This window comes from Atractosteus spatula, chromosome 12 (genome assembly GCF_055471065.1).
Source record: "Atractosteus spatula isolate fAtrSpa1 chromosome 12, fAtrSpa1.hap1, whole genome shotgun sequence".
NCBI classification, from domain to species: Eukaryota; Metazoa; Chordata; class Actinopteri; order Semionotiformes; family Lepisosteidae; genus Atractosteus; species Atractosteus spatula.
In genome coordinates this window covers 24,082,339-24,103,277 of record NC_142717.1, presented here as the reverse complement: position 1 = coordinate 24,103,277, position 20,939 = coordinate 24,082,339, and the positions used below count along the sequence as shown (strand labels likewise).

At 42.1% G+C, this 20,939-nt stretch overlaps 1 protein-coding gene across 1 annotated transcript in view; it reads right to left on the bottom strand.

Moving 5' to 3' along the window:
* Nucleotides 1-20,939, bottom strand: part of myo1g (myosin IG) — a 58,528-nt gene that overhangs the window by 19,975 nt on the left and 17,614 nt on the right. Inside the window, exons 9-20 of the mRNA XM_088929027.1 lie at nt 20,495-20,640; nt 19,691-19,805; nt 18,740-18,910; nt 16,743-16,813; nt 11,830-11,904; nt 9,359-9,491; nt 6,391-6,557; nt 4,672-4,879; nt 3,249-3,472; nt 2,761-2,905; nt 1,286-1,390; nt 764-877 (exon numbers count right to left, since the gene is read on the bottom strand). Coding sequence (XP_088785153.1) covers nt 764-877; nt 1,286-1,390; nt 2,761-2,905; nt 3,249-3,472; nt 4,672-4,879; nt 6,391-6,557; nt 9,359-9,491; nt 11,830-11,904; nt 16,743-16,813; nt 18,740-18,910; nt 19,691-19,805; nt 20,495-20,640 — 1,674 coding nt within the window. The remainder of the gene's footprint in view (nt 1-763; nt 878-1,285; nt 1,391-2,760; nt 2,906-3,248; nt 3,473-4,671; nt 4,880-6,390; nt 6,558-9,358; nt 9,492-11,829; nt 11,905-16,742; nt 16,814-18,739; nt 18,911-19,690; nt 19,806-20,494; nt 20,641-20,939) is intronic.

The window sequence follows — 20,939 nt, the reverse complement described above, 5'->3', positions numbered from 1 at the left end:
AAAAATAAGAAAAATGGAAAAAAAGAGAAGAAGCAGGAACTGTTCAAAAAAACAGGGCATAGCTTCTCCCATGGTTGCTCTGAGGCATCAATATACAGTAACTTTCAGATGAGAAAGTCGGAGCTCTGACTCTAGGTTGCTGGCTGCAGTATCACATTATGAAGACATGCTTCCTATGCTGTTTCAGAATGCCCTCAGAGCTTGGTAATCTCATTTCCAAGAGCAGAGCATGAAATGAACATTGCAAGTCTTAGCTCCATGATAAACTCAGAATATCCTTCCCTAAGAATTAGTCTGTTTTTACATTTCAGATAATGTAGGTCAAACATGTTTCCTCACTTAAAAAAAGCCCATTGGTCTGTAGGTCAGATCTGAAGAACACTGCCCTTAGTCTTACCCTCATCCTAACAATGATCATGAGTGTAATCTCAATCTATAGGCTTTTCCCTAGCAATAAACCTAACAGTAACCCAGACACTGGACCTACACTGAACGCTCACCTTGCTTGTTACCCTAGCAATGTAATGTTCAAATTAAATCTCTAACCTTGCCCTTAACTCTAAGGTTAGCCTGCAGTTGGTCCAGACAGGCTGTGAGAGCAACAAATGTGTGGTTGATGTGAACCCTCTCATTTTATCCACTAAAACCTCTGCAGGACTCTACACACTACACTATCCCCAATCACCAAGCATGTTCTTGTGGATAGGTGTTCAGTGGACACGTGGACAGCCGGACGTCTGTCTTAGCCTGTGTCTGTACTCACGCTGTCCAGAGGCAGCTTCTTCAACATTTTGAATTGCTTGCGTGGCTCCAGCTTGTAGAGATGGGTGTCAGTGATCAGGATTGCACGGTCTGTGCTCTTATTGAACCTGTTCATCTGGGGAGAGCAGAGGGAGAGAGAACATGAGCGGAGAGACTGTGAGACAGACTGAGGGGGGGAATAGATAGAACAGAAAGAAAGGGAGAAAGAGAGAGAGACAGGGACAGAGAGAGAGGATAAAGGAGTAAAATAAGCATAGGCAGATCAAAAGAGTGGGAAACTGAGAAAGAAAGAAAATACAATGAAATAGTTTGTCTACATGTATGATTGCCTTAGCTTGTATGTTTCTATGTATGGATATGATATGAGGATGTGAGTGCCTGCATGTTTTCCTATCTATTTACAAGGAAACATAAAATGAGCAAGAAGCACTTGGGCATGGCACTATACAGATTAGGTATGATACTATTTGAATGAGTATCCAGACAATACATTTTGTACAACACAAGGGCTGTGTAAGATTACCTTTCGGACAAAGGTAGAGAACAGCACTGTGTTGTATTGGTCTTTACTCTTCAGCTCCTTGGACACCTTGGCAAAACTGGAGCTGGTCTGAGGAGAGTCTCGCACCTGAAACAGATAATCAGTATCTCATATAAACCATGTCTGCTACAATCATCTCCTCAGAACCCCAGTATCTTCTGTGGGGTTCTTCCAAACAGAATTACTTCACTGAAACCTCATATGAATTTCTAATTTACTAAATTTGAACCTGTGGACTGTTCACCACTCATAGAAAATTGCTGATCATGTTGAATTTTAGAGAGAAAATAACATTTGCAGTTGCAAGTAACATCCAGATTGATGGCCCTAAAAACACATACACATTGTCCCAGCCTTGACTGTCACTTATGTAAGGGTCCTGCAGCTCCAGGGCATATTTAGACGATGATATTGCTGAGCAGTTTTGAATTAATTAGATGGAGGAGCTGCATATGTAGGATTTAAAAAAGAAGACTGTGGGACTGAAACACAGGCGTTCCTTTGTCAGAAGAATGGCCCTGGGGATCTCAGACTCTTGTGACTGTACTGTTGGAGCACAAAAGCAATGCTATAGCTCTGGCCAATGACAAAGCACTTCAAGATCTAACCTAGGCTTAACTACTGAATTGGTTAATTGGGTCATTACTCTGCTTGTCATTGTGATGGGCTGGAAATGCTGCGGGGTGGTGAAGGGGTGGGTGAAGGTGGTTTGTTTTGGCAGAACTCTACTGCCACCCTTATGCCAAGCTCAAGGAGAGCAGCCTCTACAGTATGTCCTGTCTCTAGAACTGTTACCCAGGTTGCAGAAAGACCCAGCTCACACCTAGAACTCAAATCCAAACATCAATGTATTCTTTCTATCCTCTCAGATATCGAGGACCATTACTACCCTGGCCCCGCCATCATTTATTGTAACTAAGGTCATTTTAGTCCTCTATCAGACCAGTTACATCTTTATTATAAGGGATCAATAAAATTTTCTCGACCATGTGATCGAATAGATAAAAATCATGACCACTAAAAGAACTCATTCAGTTCATCAGTATTGTTCTTTATGTCTGTTAATATTAAGCAAACTGAGCCCTGAGCAAACACTCATTTATAGAGTGCTGCTTTATTTTAACAAGAAACCTAGAAGTAATACACATGAATCCTAACTCTGAGCAGCAAAGACATAGACACAGCAGATACAAACAGAGCAGCACCCGATAACTTGGCATTGTGCATTTTGCAGGGTCTAATGAATACTCTCGTGCATATACTTGCTCAAGGCAAGTATATATGTTGTGAAAGTAAAAGTATTTTGGCTGATGTTGCTGTTTTGAGGGTGCAAGTTTTAATGCTGCAGACTCTTAATGTTTTAAAAAGTGCTGCCCTACTATCGTTGCTCCAGGAAGACAAGCACTGCTTCCCTTCCCACCCTCACAAAGTCTCCCCACTCGCCTTCTTGCACTCACAGAGAACAAGTAGTCTCTTTCCCAGGTCCTCCCACAGCCCCAGGCGGGTCGCTCCCCCTGGAGGACAGTCATCGCTGCCACCTTGGCCCGTACTTCTGGCATGTGGGAGGGAGGTATGTTCTTGATGATCTGCCGTGCCCGCCACCTGAAGACAGAGAACAAGGACATAGAGGAATGACAGAAAGCATTAGAAAGAGAGGAACGAAGGAAGGATAAAGTCAAAGGAAAAGGCAAAGAGAGAGGAAGAAGTCCAGAAACATTTTCTCGGTGCAGCAGATTTCAGTTCTTGCAATGACAGACAACTATATAGCTACATATACACTCATAGAAACATGCAATCTTGCAAAGTTATATCAATATACAGTGTCAAACGCCTTGGTCTACACAAGGACAAACACTGATACCTGAACAGGCTTTCTAAGAACAGTCACGTGTGCATGGACACTAGACAAAACCTGACATGCACAGAGACACCAGCCATCTCTAACCTTCTGAAGAGCAGCTGTGTGTTCTGGTGGAACTTGCTGAGCACGGCAGGAGGCTCAGGCCACTCCACACTCTTCCCATAGTCAGGCATGTTGCGCACGTTAGCGAAGCGTCGCTCCACCTCGTGGAAGTGCGCTTTCACCTTGTGCCGCTTGTAGGCACCCATGATGGTGTAGATTGCGCGCATCCGCCGACAACGCATGCGCGCCAACGCTCCCCGCCAGACCTGAGTAATAAAGTACAGCTGGTCACTGACAAACGGTCAGCATGATTATCTTGCTCTCTGTTTGAGTCAGGGTCCTCCCACCACAGCTGGGGAAAATGGCACACCTGTGCATGCTGTCAGTGTCCAACATGATAGGGGAGAATTTATTCATGAGATTTTATTAATGTGCTACAAGATGCCTGTTAATGTTCCAATAAACTGTTGACTGTTGCAAAAGCAAAGGTATGGAGCCCTTATCCATTTTGTCACTGCAGTCAGAACCAAACTTCATGTGCGTCCATAAAAACCCCACTCCAGGGTCATCACAGTAACTATATAATTAGTAAACTTAATCCTCTGGGCAAGTTTACAGAGGCTTTCTTGTAGCCACCTTACTCGACCCTCAAGTGCAGGAGTTGGCATCGAAATAAAATCATTTCATAATTCTATAATGCAATTATTTTAATTAGAAAAAGAACAGGAAGTTACTGGTGCGCTTTATGAAAAAACTCTTTTGTCAACCAAGAAATTCCTCTAATCGATTGGAGTTAATGAAGCCAGTGTGAAGCTGATACAGTATAAAACCAGACAGTTTCCTTTCTGCAACTTCAAAGGGAAGGAGACAGCAATGAGCTACAGCCTCAAGGAAACAATCCCGTCATTAACAGACTCCTTGACAGGACCAAGAGCAAAATGCCCAGCACTTAATTACACCATTACCTCACTGGCTCATGGAGTCATGGCAATTTGCAACTCATTTCACAGGTCATTACTGGGGGTCGCTCACTGCTCTGAAGAGCATGAGCAACTTTTAAAAGGCAAAACAAAGGAAAAAAAAGAGCAGGAACAAAAGCAAAAGCTGGAAAAAAAAAGAAAAGGAAAAGAGCAGGGCTTTTTAAGGTATGTGCTGGGAATGTCAGTCCATTGTCAGAGAGTTACTTTAGCCATTAGCCTGTTTTATCTTATAGATACTGAACTTCACTTCTACCAGGCCCGAAAGCCTATTTATTTACTGTTGTCTTTCAAATGGAATAGATTTATACAAATGTTTAGCACAGGCTCGTGGTTAGAGCCCAAGGACTGGGAAAGAGAGAGACGGAGGCAGTGTTGGCTAGTTAACCACTAGTCTCAAAGCCTGGGAAGGTCAGAAGGAAAAGATGAGAGACAAGGAAAGTTGGGGGCTGTCTTGTCATGTGACCTGGACATGTGAACACACCTACCTTCTGAAGGAAGAGGACGAGGATGGGAATGAGGGCAGCTCTCTCCTGCTCTAGTGTAAAGAGGGTGCGGGGTGTGCGCACAAACACCTTTGACAGCCCGTATGCCACATCACCCTGGAAATTGTGTTGCGTTATGATAGCTTCCACTGCCTCGCGGTCTGTCTCCATCAGGTGATTGGGCCAGGTGTACTCACAAGTCATTTTGTACCTGAGATCAAGACAGAGACTGAGTGATACACATGCTGTAGATGGGTGTTGGGTGTACTCATCTTCTCACTCGTTGTCTTATTTCCCTGAGTCACACAATTTTTCTTCCATTTAAACTCATTCCAGAAGTCCCACCATACCCTCTGCAGTGTTCAGCCAATTGTGTACTGCTTCATGGGATATTCCAGTCACAGTCGGCTAGTGACATGACCCAGGTTCAGACTCGCAATCATAGAGCTCAACTAATTCTCAGAAGAGTGCTATTACTATTTGAGGCACTCAGGAAGCCCCATAAAATCTACCCTGTGACTATATAACTCCTTCTACTTATCTTTAATAGGATGCATTGAGGAAGCACAGAGAAACTAACCTATAAGAGAATCCAGAAGACACGGATACACTGAAAAATATTTTAAACTGATAGATCGACAACCTTAAATCCATTCAAGCGCTCATGCACTCAGTCAAGAACGCAGCATGTGACCAATCTAAGAGGTTACTAATCAAATCTTTTCATTGCACTTCAAAAAAATCACATCACTGAATTAAGTAAAGTGCAATGTTTTCAAGGTCTCCTCAGAAATACATTTTGGTTTGAAATGCACAAGACAGCTGTAAAATGCTTTTATCCTACTTGAGTGCAGGCTTGTGTGTTTCAATTAAATTATTTAATAACATATAAATATGACTTTGAAAAGACAGTCTTGGGTGAAGAATTATACTTAGTTTCCTAAATACCATTATATTTAAATCAGATTAAATTTTTGGACTTGAACTTGATAATATAAGTGCACCCATCTATCCAGTAAGAAACAATGTGGGTTCCTGAAACATGTATTTGAATCCTTGAAACCACACATGAGCTGTCAGCATGTTAGAGTCTCAACTTAAACTGTCCATGGCCTCTGCAAAACTAATCTTATTTCTCAAATAAGATGAACTCATATCACTTAACAACACTAAGAACCATAACTAAACTGCCCATAAATTTTGGTTGTATAGCTCAAATAAACCTCTATTTCCTTTAACAGTTGAAAGTTGCTGACTCTCTTTTGAAATAATTTCAAGATGCAACTGAAGTGAACTCAGTGGGAGTGAGATTTCAGTTTTTAGAATTTTAGAAGTCTGTCTAAAATTAAGTTTGTAATTAAGTTTGGTTTGTACTGTGCACATTTCTGAAAAATCTATTAAGGGGAGAGTTCAATAAGACCATACTGTACATGTGACAAAGGTTGGTCAAGTCAGATGTCCACTGCAAGTTCTAATCTTTTGACAAACCTGAAAATCTCTCTGATATGCCAGCCAACTAATCAAGATACACCTAAGAAGTGATGTAAATGACCAGCATGAAGTGTCCAAGTGAATGCTTTGGAAGTCTAATATCTTTATAAGAGTTAAGGCAGGAAATGTGATCTGCTGAAGAGCTGAAAGCCCTGTTTCTTGGTGTAAACTGCTCTTTGTAATGCTGCAGTCTTAGCTCAAACTGCACCTTGAGACATCAGAGAGACTCACCTTTGCAAGAAGCGGGAATAGGGCTGTCGATAGGCAAACCCTGCACGGCGCACCCTGACATTCTCCAGGAGACCCAGGTACGCCACCTGGTGGCGACATCGAGCCTCATCAAATGCCAGAGGTGACTTCACCTCATTGGGCTTAATACAGCGTACATAGTAGGGCTCCTACAGATGGACAGACATAAAAACAGAGAAATAAATTCATACGTTATTTCACAATGCTTTTGTGAAAGCATTTCACAATTACTGCTTTTCGGTGTGTACTGTGGTCTTTACTCACATATCTGAAGTGTGTGACAGGTAGACAGAGAGACGTGATCTCTTAGTATGAAAGCAGTAATATCTTAAGATTTGAAGAACACAGAAATGTCCTACTGTTAATTGACAAGGAAAATTCATCCCATCATAATTTGCAGCAACATCAGAAGGTCATGGATCTGCTGACTCTGAGACCCTTTAGTCTTTTAGTAAACTTTTAGTAAACAGTATGAGACTTGCATGAGACTATTGGATCTGTCTCGTTTTGGGAAAAGATGCAGCATTATCTTAAAAGGCCTCTTCTGTCGTAATAAATGTGTATTGTGACAGTGCAGCAGTGGGAGGAAAAAGTCAGTAGAGCAGTAAAAAGCAGTAAAACGTCAACCCCCCTAACTGAGGGACGGAAGCACTGGTGTGAGGTTAGCAGGGACCAAAAATAACACAAAAAGGGTGAAAAAAGTTAAACAAAAAGGCAAAAGAAAAGTGTACCACTGTGCATCGCGACCTCCAGGCTGGGCTTAGCCTATTTAATGGGGTCCAGCCTGGGAAAGAGAAGAACAGCTAGCACAGCAGTGACCAGACTGGACCCCGCTAAAGAGGCTAAGCCCAGCCTGGAGGTCGCGATGCACAGTGGTATACCTTTCTTTTGCCTATTTGTTGTTGAGCAGGGCGTGAAAAGCCCAAAAAAATAGAAAAACTTAGTGCATAAAAAAGGTGTGCCTGCCCCGGTGAAAATATGTAATGGGACAGGCAAAAAGGAAAAGAAAAGAAAAAGAATGCCTTACACAGGTGTAATCCCCTCCGGGACAGTTGGTGAAAAAACTCCCCCTTTCAGGGGTGGTCCTGCCTGTCCCTTCGGGGGGTGTTCAGTGTGCCTTTATAGGACCTGCACAGCTGTGGTTTATCATCTAGAAGCCGGGACAGCTGTGACCACAAAGGTGAGGCGTCGCCCTTCCTCCAGGGCTCCGCCTCCTCACTGGGCACACCCTCCCGTAATGCCACAGTATTCTTACAGCCTCTTTAGAACAGAGAAAAGTTTTAGATTGAAATGCAAACAAGAATGCCACAGATTTTCCAATGTCAAAGCAGCGTGTGTCTGCAGCTCAGTAAAGTTTTTTTAGGGTACTCAGCTGCTCTCTTAAACTCCTTCAGAAAAGTGCAGAGAAGGGTTTAAGGTGAGTTTGCAGTTCAGAAAGAGGGAAGACTGGTGAATCAGGCCTCAGCTCTGGCTGTGAAGGTAGAGTTCAAGGTGTCCGGTGCACACCCCCTCCCTCCCTCCTCTATCTGCCCAGAAACAGGAATAGTGCAGAGAGGGACCTGGAAACCATTAATCATAAATGAAGACAAGAGGGAAGGGGCTATCACTAGGAGAGATGACAGAGCCAGGCCTGAAAGAGAATGCTCTTTCTGTCTGTCTCTCCTTATCTCTCTTTCACTCTGCACTCTCTGCACAGAAATGGGTGCTGTATAAACCCAGGGGCCCAGTTTCTGTTTCTAGCTCTCCTACAGGGGAGGAGATTGGGTGGGGGGAGGATAGGGGGGTTTTAGCAAAGGGGTCCCACTGGGCTACAAGAGAAACTGCTGGCCCTTCAATGTGCCCTAGAAAACACAAGCTGTCCTGGATACTCCCCTCTTCCCCACACCCCACTGAGACAACCTCTGGTTCTTTAAAGAGAAAAGTGTGTCACCATAAATGTCAAAATAAAACTCTGTCAGTGAAAAACAAAATGTCAGATATAACTCGTTCAGTAAAAAACAAAGACGGTGCCTATGATCAATTGCATCTTAAATGAGCTTGTGAGATTGTTATTGTGCAAGGAATATAAGATGTACAGCTATTTAAAACCTAGTCAGCACTCAAAAGAGAAATTACAAACAATGGGAAAAAAAAACACTTTTTCTCTTTCATTCCAAGGCCTGTAAGCGTGGTTTTTTTTTTAAAACTGAGTTGCTGTCTACTGTATAGCTGCTATGGTGTGCTCTGTCTGTCTAACTTACAAGAAGAAGCTGTTTCAGTAAACCAGTAATCTGCAATCTTTCATTCCACCCACTCACTACTATATTTACATAAACCAGTCAAGGTAAGCAGGAAGGCTGAAGCACAAAAAAACAAGACCACAGCCTGATAAACAGGACATTCAGATTTTAAAGTGTGTGTTTCTCTGCATTCATCATGTCTGTGAGACAGAGCTGCAGGCAGCCAGGGGAAGCCAGTACATTTTGTTCACTTCTTGCATTTTTAAAATGAGTTGTTCACTGAGGCAACAGTACAATAATCAAACTCAATGGAGCACTGAGTACACACCTTATGCCCAGACAGCATCAGCAGCTCTCAAACTCTGGTCTTTAAGGGCTGCTGAGTCTAGCCAAATAATTAGACTTAGTTAAGAAATCAAGAGTTCGAGTGGAACAAAAACTTTAAAATCAGTACAACTCAGCACAAACACATTTTGAGGAAACAGAGAATGAGAAAGATGCTTGTCAACAGAATGAATTGCTATTTGAGGAGGCAGCTGGCAGATAGATGAGAGGAACCTCCCCAGAGGTTTCCTCATGAGAGCTGGCTGGGGTTTTTCTCTACTACATACCAAGGGAGTTAATTAGACCCTAAAGGATTAGCCCTGTTGGACCACATGACTTTACCTGCAGCCCTGTTTATCTCTGTATACATGTGTCTTTTTGCATTTGTGTATGTGCTTGTGTCTAACCTTGCAGGCCAGGTTGTCCACCAGTGCTATCATGGAGTTCTTGAAGAGTGTGGCAGCAGTCAGCGGGCGCTTAGTGACCTCTGTGATACAGAGTTGACCATCTGGCCACATCTCATGCTGGACCGGGTTGGAGCTGTGGGAAGAGAAGAAGAGAGATGGGTAAAGAGCAAGTGAGAGGAGGTTAGAGAAAGAGATGGGGGCAAAAAGCAAGATGGAAAGGGAGAAGGAGAGATTGTATTTAACTTGGTAACAAGAGCCTCCTCCGACAAACACATTGCTTTTGACGAAGGATTTGCAGTTTGGCTGTGTCCCTATTTTTGCCAAGTCAAATAAACTGGATTGATTTTAAATAAAAAAAAATGAGTCTGAAAGCGTGCCAGCACACTCTGTCAGTACAGGACTATCCTTCAGTGCTGAGAGCAAACAGGGAGCAGCCTGTGTAGGTAGGGCCCCATTGTTAGTGTATATGTGAAGACCATAACTGATACTTTATAGGACTACAGTAACATTGCCTGTACCCGTATTTTTATGCATTGTTCTAGAGTTTTCTGCATTGTACTCCAAAAATACCCAAGGAGTGTACAGAGTGTACAGAGGTACAGGAATCTCGTTTGTCTTTTCTCAGTATGACCTACATTTCCCCAAGGACATCTAGAGACAAAGGCAATTAGAGGCAGGTATGGCTGAAGAGGTTTTAAGCACAGGGAATATGGATGTGTGTGATCTATACCTGTACCATCCTAAGATGAAATTGTGTTCTGTGCCTGTTCTAGTGTGACAGACTGCTTGAGCAGTAAAGGTTTCATGTACACATGTGCTAATCCTAAAGCTTCTGAGATTGCTGCTCTGACACCTGGGACTTGATATCCAGCCAATCAGGTAGTAAAGGAAGGGCAGTGTAGGGTAGAGTGCAAAGCCACAATTGTGCCATATCCAGGGGGACACAATGCTCGCACCTCTCTGGACTGACTGGCATTGAGCCAGGTGCCACCACAATTCAATTTAGGTATACAGCTTACAAAGTGCACACAGTACTTAGCCCCATAGGTAGGACATTAACAACAGCATTATATTTAATGCATAATATTTAGCATCAAATATTAAATATAAAATATAAAACAACAGCATAATATTTAGCATCTTTCATAACAAGTATCAAAAGGCACAAAACGTAAAAAAATATAAATATAAATATTAAAAATTATATTTTATTAAATACATTATACTATATTGAATATAAATGTAGAAATTAAATATAAGAACATAAAAAATATATAAGACAATGTGCAAGAAGAAGGCAAATTAAAATGGAATGTCTTCAAACATGATTTAAGCATCTCCAGTGATTTGGAAAAGCTATTATCATTTGGCATGGAATTCCTAGAACTTGGTGCATTAATCTAGAAAATCCTGTCACCTTGACTGCGGCCTGGAGTTTGGTACAGCTAGTACAGCTCAGGTTTTGAGTGAGGTGATAAGGAGTATGCAGATCAGCAATGTAAGAAGGAATCATGCTGTTTAAGGATTTATACAGTATGTTAGCAATAATGCTTTTAGAATTAACTCCAAATGTTTTAGGCAAATAGTGAAGCTGAAATCATGCTGGTGAAACATGATCATGAGGTTTTGTCCTTGTTAGAACATGGGTAGCTGCAGTTTGAACATCTAGAAGACTTCTTAAAGAACTGTTAGGAGGGCATTGCAATACGCTGTGTTCAAGGTGAGGAATGCAGGTGAGGAAACTAATCTCTCAGCATCTACAGTAGCAGTGTCGCAAATGGACGTAAATAGGAAATACTGAAAAGATTAATATAGGCTGTCTTGGTTACATTGAATACTGTACATGAATGGCACATGCTAGAAATAATTTATGATAATATACTGTATAACACTGTATATCAGATCATCATTTTGATATTATAACAGTATAAAAGCAATAAGGAGAAAATAACTCAGTTCAGTATTTCATATGGTAGATCCCAGACTTTAACAGAAATTATCTGTAGGGAGTTACTATACATTCTGCTTTTTAATAATCCAGTGAGGCAAGACTGCAAAAGCTGTATCATAGTCAGTTTAAAAGGAAAAGCACATCTGAGTATAACAGTACTTATATAACAAAATTTGCATGGGCATTGAATAATTTGACCTTAAAGATAAATATTAATATTAAATATCTAAAGCAGAACCCTGTGGCATGCCAGCAGCAATAAACTAAGGGTCAGGAGAGAGATTAGCAGGAGATATTGTGCAGCATCTATTCTCCAAATAATGAATGATCTAGAGGTAAAGGTAAAGACAAAACAAAGATTAATATTATTAATAAGAGCCGTCCTCCTATATGATTAATGTTCACTGTGGTCTGCACAGAGGTCAGGATAGGTGGGTATGTTGTCAGTCAGGTGGGCTGAAAGAATAGCAATGAAAGGACAAGGGAAGAGTGAGGAGTTGGGTGGAGAGGAACCTCTGACCTGTTATACATGAGGCGTTTGAAGTCCTGGAACAGAGGATCTTTATTCTTCTCCAGGAATCCTTCCACAGAGTACCTGAAGGATGGGCAAAAACAAGAAGAGTTAATATAAAGAGAATTAACACCATACTCACACAATTATTGCACAAAGCACCTGGATATGGATCAAAGAGGGTTTTAGTGAAGAAACAAGACAGAGAAGATACTGGGAAGACAGCTCCCAAGCATAAATTGCAAAGCACCAGTTTCAAACTGAAAATGAAAGGTTTGTCTTCATTAGACATGTAATGATGGAGCTCTCTAATTCACACGCTTCTTCATTTTTCCTGCTTCTTTCCCATTCTCTCTAACTCTCACCTCATAATATGCCTCTAAGGCAAACCAAATGTTCATTTTGAAGGGGGATTTTCTGCACTGGTGCAGATGGATCCCTGTGTTTTCTGTTTTTTATTCGTTTTGAGCTTTCAATACGTAGTGTACTTAATTGACAAAAGCAGGGCTTTTCACATTTATTTTCTGTTGAAAATAATTCAAATTAAAGTGATCCAATTCAGCACATATGTCTTCAATTACGGGTTACATGTTGGAGCTAAATTGAAACTAAAACAAGTACAATGCCCTCCAGTACTGTAATTAAAACCCGATGATTTAGAGATATTATATCCATTGTGATACTGTGAAAAATATTTCACAATACTCTAAAAATAAGCTGAGACCTTTCAGGTCCCAATACGTGGTAGGTTTCAATTGGTCCATGAGGAACACAAGTGCAAAGTTATCACTATGCAGCTGTATACCTGAGCTTGCCTGGGCATTTTTGGAAATTTCCAGCCTCATATGTTATCAGAGATCTGATTTATCCACTTAGACTGGGCTGCTTATCTGATCAGATCATGGGATGTCAACATCTGGTATCCCTCCCTGACATAGGGAGAGCAGCTCTCCAAAATGAGGAAGGCACAGAGGACCAACCCACATTACAGTACTTCAGATATGTCTTTATCATTAAAAAAATCTAAGATGCACAAGGAGGTTTCTTAAAATGCATTTGCAGATAGCTCATACAAAGGTATATTTCAGTAAAACTACGAGGAGATTTACAAAACATCTAAAACTTTTAAGACATATATATAAACTAACATACTGTTAACTTAATCCTTTGTGGTCTGTTGGGACTTGAAGGTCCCAACTGTACAAAAAGTCTAATTATTCCGAATCTGGGTTTCTGCCCTGGTGGGACTGCAAAGTAAGATCAAAAGACAATGCACAGCTGGAATGAAGAGGACACAGGACAGAATTCATCACTCAAAAAGCCCGATGTGAACACTCTGCTACAAAAAAAATAATCCTGCCAACATTCAAGATTCACACCATATTTTTTTTTAAGTCAATAGGAAATAATTGCCTCTTATCACCGCAAATAACTAAAATGTTTGTTTTTGACTAAATTCTTGAGCTATTGTAGATGAATCATTATTCTGCAAATTCATCTCACTCATCAGCCCTGAACATCTATAAAGCTGATCATTTACAAAACAATATATGCACATATTGGATGAAATTATTACATTACAAGCTAATAACATCAGAATATTCAACAGAGATAGATTTAACGTACTGCAGGTGCAGGAGACCCGTTGGGACCTGCCTATAAATACTGTGTACTAAAATTAAAGCTTTTTAATTTATTTTTCTATTAAACAAAGCATTCCTGCAATAGATGAGCCTATTTATTATTTTTAAGGCCTGAAAAATAAAGTCATGCCATAAATCTGGTTTATTCAGGTTTATTCATCATAATGAGGTTAATTAATATGTAAGGAAACACCTATTTAGATGAGTACTTGTTTTAAAAAACATCCTAAAATACTTCTCATGTGACTGGTCTAGAGTAATGCTCCTCACTCGAATTCCTGGAGAGCCTCAGAATCACCTGGTTTTTAATTCCATATGAAAATATGAAGGTTAACTTTATCAATCACTCTCTTTAATTTGTCCAAAACTCCTTTGCTCCCAGGTTTTTAACAAATGAGGTTTTTGACTGTCCTTTAAAACTTAAAGGGCTCTGCCTCTTTATTAGCAAGAGGGAGTGCGAACAATTTAGACACATCCTTAAATATTTTAAGAACTTTCCAAATGAACTAGACGTGTCTCTAAATGGCCGTATTGGCTTGTTATACACCTTCACTCACCCCCCATCTCTGAATAAATGTAGGCATGAGGGCCAAAGCTCTGCCCTCTGGATTATCTCCAGGATGCAGAAAAAACGCCTGAGAGAGCAGCTCTACCCAATGGCACTGTTCTCAATGGTGTTGTTCTCAAACCACATGACCTTTTGAGAAACTACCATTTTACCTTTACCCGGACCCGGGAAGCATTAATATATAGTTAATACAACTGCGATAAAAAACTATGCACCAAATTGTGTTAGGTTGAATATTGGCTCTCATGCAGATGTCTGATGTGCATCACAGAGCTGCAGAAGGACTGTAGGAAAAATAGGACATTTCTATTCATTTTAGCAGTGCTCATTTCAATATGGTAAGGCTGGATACAGTGGCTAACTGACACAGTGAGTTCAGGTTCAGGGGTGACTGTCTTTATGTCCAAATCCTCAAACTGACCTTAAACCTTAGTGAAGGGACTTAAGAACTAAAGCATAAGGTTCATATGGCAGAAAAGGAGATTAAAAAAGTTTTAAAAGAGAAGCAGGAACCACATGCGGGCTCCAGCGGACATATGGTCCGTGATCATTTTTTTTAATTGTCCTATTTTATTATTAAATTGATAATCAGATCCAGCAAATTAAACAGCTGTCAGCATGACAGTGTTGTCTGATTAGATGAGGGACTCACTGCACTACAGCTCTCCTGGAATGGAACGTAACATCTGTGCTATATTAAAGGCAGTGAGTGAGGATCAAACCCTAATAGTCCAGTCATGCTGATACAGTATATTCCTGTAGAGCAGGGGAGGTCAATATCCTTGTCTCTTCTAGCAATGCATACAACAGCAAGACTGCTGCCAGTCCTTTGATAAAACTGTGACATCTCCAGTCAGATCTCTGAGCCCTGGAGAGTTCCACAGAACTAAATAAAACGCTTCAAAGTGAAAAACATAGCTCCAAGTCAGATAAAGAATGTAGCACATTTGGGTGTTCCAAGGATAAAATGACTGTACATGCACATACTGTACATAGCATTAGCACAGGAGATGGGGTGTGGATTATTCTAGGACATACTTCGCCTCCAGCACCCTGCGCTATCCCAGTCTGCCCCAGGATGGCTAGCCCCAGGTCACAACAGGGTTGTTGCAGGGCCTGGCAGGGTGTGGCCAAACAGATTGGGAACTGTCAGCAAAGTAGGTCACAGCCTCTGAGCCAGAGGAGGATGAATAAAGTGGGGCAGCAGGAGTAAATATAGCCAGAGAGTAGACTGTGTAATCAGAGTCACAGAGATATTAAAGGAGGTGACAGTCGCACTCAGACAACATCTCCCTCTCTTCCAAGCCCGTTCACCCAGGGGACCTCCTGCTTCCTCTCTACCCCCATACAGCATGTGAGACACAACCGTCCTCCACTGCTATTCCTGGATCGAGGGCAGCAAGCACTCCCAAGAAACTCACAAGAGTTTCTTCCTTCCTTCACCACAGCTGTATTTTAATCCATGCCACACATAGGTAAAAAAAAAGTCCAAGCAACAAAACACAAAAGGGTAAAAAAGACAGCACTTATTAAATCAGATGTATAAGGATGCTATTTTATTATAGACCTTGAATGCTCTGTGATGGGAACATGACTTCATCTTAACCCAGACTTTATGATTTCAAGCCCTTTTGTGCCAACGTTCTCGTGTTTGTGACTTAGAATGTTTTATAACCCCCTCTTCTCACAAATTCATCTCGCTCTCTCTCCCCGTCCTTCAGAGACAGGAGGCAGTATTGATTAGAAACAGACTACACCGGCCAAATAACAATATCCGCTCTCCACCAGGCAGGGCGTCTCACCTGTTGCCCACTCTCGCCTGTCAGTGAGTCAGCGCCTCTGGGTGACTCATTCTTTGTGCACATCCACAGCTGTTCTCCTGACCCTCAGTAATAACCCAGATCAGTCATGTCGCTGGAAACAGCTCTGTCAGGGACTGGAGATACACGGCTCCCAAGTCCACACCCTGACCATTGGCTGATACTTCTTTTTTAGATTAGATTAATTTAGATTGCTTCAACAAGGACATGTAAAAGCCAGATTGTTGTTTTTGCTTTAGGTGTTTTGAATGCCTGTTGCATTTCAATACCATCAGAGTTCTGATGGGCTGTGAAATATATTATTCTTCATTTCCTAAAGCAATAAATTTGAATCTCATTGAATTTCTGTATTTTCTTCTCCCAGTACTGACTCTAGGGGAGAGAGATAAAATATTTAGGATTTCCTTAACTACAGACAGTACAGGAGGCCATGGAGGCTCACACTGACTGCAATTTGTGCTACCTCACAAAGCAGGCTAGTCAGAATAATTTCAGCCAGCTGTACAACTTTGAACCGGCTTTAAGTGCAGCTGCCCACAGCAGGAAAGTGCATTGTGTAGTATTTTGACCAATGAGTGCAAAACTCAGAAGTGACAAACTCAATCAAGGGCATGTCAGTCACTAATCATACTGGGGAAGAGCCTGGGAGCTGATTGAGGCTGATGCCTCAAGGACTTGAAGCAACTGACCTCAAAAGAGAATTACAGGAAAGTTAGAACAAGGTGCAGGGACTGAAGGAGAGAAGGCACACAAAGGAAGAAAGCTATCAGGAGAGAGGGAGAATGTAGGAGCGTGCATATGGTGGGACACCGCAGAAGCACACATGCATGTTACCGGACACATTTCGTACACACGAGCATTAGCACAGATGTAGGCACGGCGTGTACTGACGTGACGTCTCCAGCGTAGTGTCGAATGCGGAAGTCACGGTGGAACTCCATGCTCTTGTCTGTGGGGCAGAGCTGCAAGGTAAGAACACAGGGTTACTAGTCAGGCCTGGCTGTAGCACAGCTCAGGACCAAATGGGGTTTGGGTTTCAGGCTGGAGCAGGGGAATGGCAAAGAAGTCTTATGTTAGTGTCCTACACAATTTAGAGCTTATTGTACAGCCTCATTGTGTTTCTTTCACATAAAACTGAGAGCTCCAGTCTCCTACTGTACATGTTGCACAGACAGGGAGGTTGACACATCTCACTCTCACAGTAACACCAGTAACACAGCTTGCCGTCTGACTCTGTAGCACAGGTAAAAATTATCATGTCATCCCTTTGGTAATTCTCTATGTGTAAAAAGAAAGCCACACAATTACCCTACCAGTAGGTCACCCCCCCTCCTTCACCTCACTGACACAAACACATGCTGTCACACAGTGAGACACACAAGGTCAAGGTAAGAACGGACAGAGCAGGAACATCATTTTCATGCACACTGCCATCTCCACTCTCCTGCGAATCAATAACCTGGCACTAAACACAGTGCTCTTGGATTGTTCAGCAAGACACGCAGTCATTAAATTGAGGCACCTTTTATTTCTGCATCCCAAGGTTAGAGTATTCATCCTGTGAGAAATAACACCCACGGTCTTGGCAACTAATAAAGAACAAATTGGGTCAAACATAATTCCGAATAGAACACAAAATACTAAGGAGGTGTCGGCAAATGAGAATCAACAAATGTTTTTTTTTCATATTCAACCCACCCACTTTCAGTAACCACTTCGTCCAATACAGGTGACAGCAAGCTGTAGCCTAACCTGGGAGACAACTAGCACAAGGTAGAGAACATCCAGACTCTTTATTGTAGGACACATACATTCATACAGGGACTATTTAGAGACTGGTACTAGAGACGCCAATTCACCTAGACAGCATGTCTTGGACTGTTGGAATAAATCAGAGCACCCAGAGAAAACTCAACCATAGCTGGGGTATGCAAACTCCATACACAAGGCTCCCTTGGCTGGTTCAAAGCCAAGGACCCTGAGCTGTGACCTGTGTCTATCAGTAAGACTAAGTTCACGGTGTCTGATGTGTCCAATTGATGTTGAAACAATCTGCAAAAGCTTCCCATGCTAGGTGGAGATATCCAGTGTGCCCTTAATACCTGTTGAAATAAAAGAATGGAGCAAAGGGGGGATTTTTCTCACTTTGCATAAAGATTTGTCTTAATAGACACTGTCTTTTTCACATATTACATCACATAATAGACACATATTAATATGTCTTCCAGACACTAGTTTGTCGGGTGAATTTCACAGGGAAATGCTGCCCTCTACTGCAGCTGTACTGTCGGCATCCGTTGGAAATAATTTCTCAGGCATAAAGACCGAAAGTCTAAAATTGTTAAACTTGCATTCTAAACCAAAGGAAAACGTATGTTAAACAAGTCCTAAAGAAGTGCCAGAGGTAAATTCTTTCTTTTGTGTGATTCCCTTCCCCTGAAAGGCTGTGCTCAAGGAGTAGTGTGAGATTTAGGCATAGTGCGTCTTTCAGATGGCCACTTGTTTATCTCACGTTTAGCCTTCGACAGCTCATTTTCCTGAAAAGCCCGATGTCTAAACCAAAACAAAGCCAAGCAGAGTCCTAACATAACTTTTATAGCTTTTTCCCTGAACTCATTCCAAACTTCTAAACAATAACTGTTTAACTATCATCATCAACTAGAATTCTTGTACACACATCTTTTTTTCAGTCTCTCCAGCAATGTTTTCTTCTTAAAGAGACTCCTCTGCAGCTTCCAGTTTCCAAGCAGCTGATATAATTACCTTTGTCTACAGGTGTAATGTGAGGCCATTTCACCTGATACTTTACAAAAGGCTCCCAGGGACACCTCGACTGAACACTCCCCCAGGAGCGCAGACTGCCCGTCTAGCATGAGGCGTGAACTGACCTTGCGGGAGGTGTAGTGGGGGTGCTGGCCCAGCTTGCTGTCCATGCTCTCCAGGCAGAGTGTGTCAGTGACCTTGCCCACACTCAGGCACGCCTCATCCAGGATGGAGATGATGCCTCGGTGAGGCTGCTCCACCAGGTCCACGATGATCTGGTTATTAAAGTAGTCAATCTGCAGAGGCAGGGGGCACACATTAGAGCAGGGCTCAGATACACCGCCCTTGGAGCCCCACACGGACAACGATGCACACAAATACTCCTGCAGAGCGTCAGTATCCATACGTTTTTTAATCCAATGTGATATGAAATATGTGGCTGTCGGAATGGTAGCAAGCACATCGTGATTTTCTTCACATTTGATGAGCTCTACCTGTTTGTTCAATAAAGAAATAAAAGCTAGATACCTCTCTCACGCAGAGGAAGCACACATGCAAGAAGAAGGCAGAAGAAGACAAAGACACATAACCCAGCCTGAGACATATATGGGGCGGAGCGGTGGCACTGTGGCTAAGGATCTGCAGCTATGGCTGGAAGGTTGCCAGTTCAAATCCCGTGGCTGGCAGAGGAATCCTACTTCGTTGGGCCCCTGAAAAAGGCCCTTAACCCCAACTGCCTCAGGGGCACTGTACAACGGCTGACCCTGCACTCTGACCCCAGGCTTCTCCCTCCCTATCTGCGTGTCTGTGTGCTCCTGGAGAGCAAGCTGGGATATACGAAAAAAGACAAATTCCTAATGCAAAGAAATTGTATAGGGCTAATAAAGTAAAGTGATCATCTGTAACGATATAGATGTGGCACCTTTAGTAATTCTGCCAGGTGAAATAACAGATTTAACATGGAAGAAGAAAACTGATGACAATTAATAATATTAAGCCCTCGAGAACAATATGTGAAAAGGGTTCTCGTACGCTGTGACTGTGTGGTGAGGGCAGGTGAGAACGCATAGACTTACGTGCTGCCAGGTGATGCCCTCACGCTGGTACTCCTCCTGCTCCTGCCTCAGGATGAGCTCGATGAACAGCTGCTGCAGCTTCTCGTTGCAGTAATTAATGCAGAACTGCTCAAAACTACCAGAGGGAGGAAAAAGTGAGAAGTGCGACATCATACACATCGTGCATCAGGAATGGATCTCATCTATCTCAGACTGTGGCAAATATAGAAACACTGAGATGAGAAAAGGCCTGTAGAAAGATTGGGGGCCTCACCTGCCTGGAGGTGGACAGACCAACTACTGAGCAAAAGGACAGTCAGAAAAAAAGGGTGTTTGAGCACAAGACAGGTATACGGACAGAAGTAGAAGTGCCAGAGGTTCTTGTTTAAGAACCAAGGTGTGATTTGCTATCAGCAGTCTGGCCATGTGGCTGAGGGCGACAGTTGTAATAGGAAAAACACAATTAATTTACAAAGTACCTTCAAAATGAAATGAAGTTATAATAATGAACATGAGTGGGCGAAAACATTTTAAAGATTTTAATGCCAACCTTCATAATTTAAGGAATTTAGGTTTAGAGAAAGAACTCCTGTGTTTCCAACTATAGGACTTAGTGAAAGTACTGTAAAATGCATTTCCTTAGGGTCTATGATGCCGTAAAGCCACCAGGGGGCGTCTCAGAGGATTCTCCATATCTGAATATATTTTCAGAAATATCTTCACTCTTTTTGCAAAGTAGGAGGGTTTTAGCCAGCTTGTACCTAACCAGAGTTCAGAATGTACAAACAGAGCACAGGTAGCCGTGTGGAGGGAACAATACGCTACCTGTTGTTGTCGAAGATCTCAAAGCCATAGATATCTAGCACACCGATGACTGTGTTCTTGCCATGAAGCACAGGGTTATAATCTTTCACCTCGATCACTGTGTTAATACGGTTCACAATCCAACAGAAGAGCCGTTCATACAGTGCCTGAGAGAGAGGAACAGAGACACATTTCAAACCATAGATATGAGCAGAGAGGAGACAGGAAAATCCTGAAATGGAACCTGTTGCAGTTTGAACTCTGTCCTTGCTATGCTCAGGTTGACATCCCTACATACAGTAAGGGCATTTAAAAGTAAGAGGCCATTCTGCCTATCTCACCCTTTTGGAAGTTAGTAGATAATGGATTTAAAGGAACACATCCAGTAATTTTTGAAAGAAGCCAGCATATATGATTAAACAATGGGGGTGGGTAGTTTTTTTTCCACACACCCACCATCCTTTGG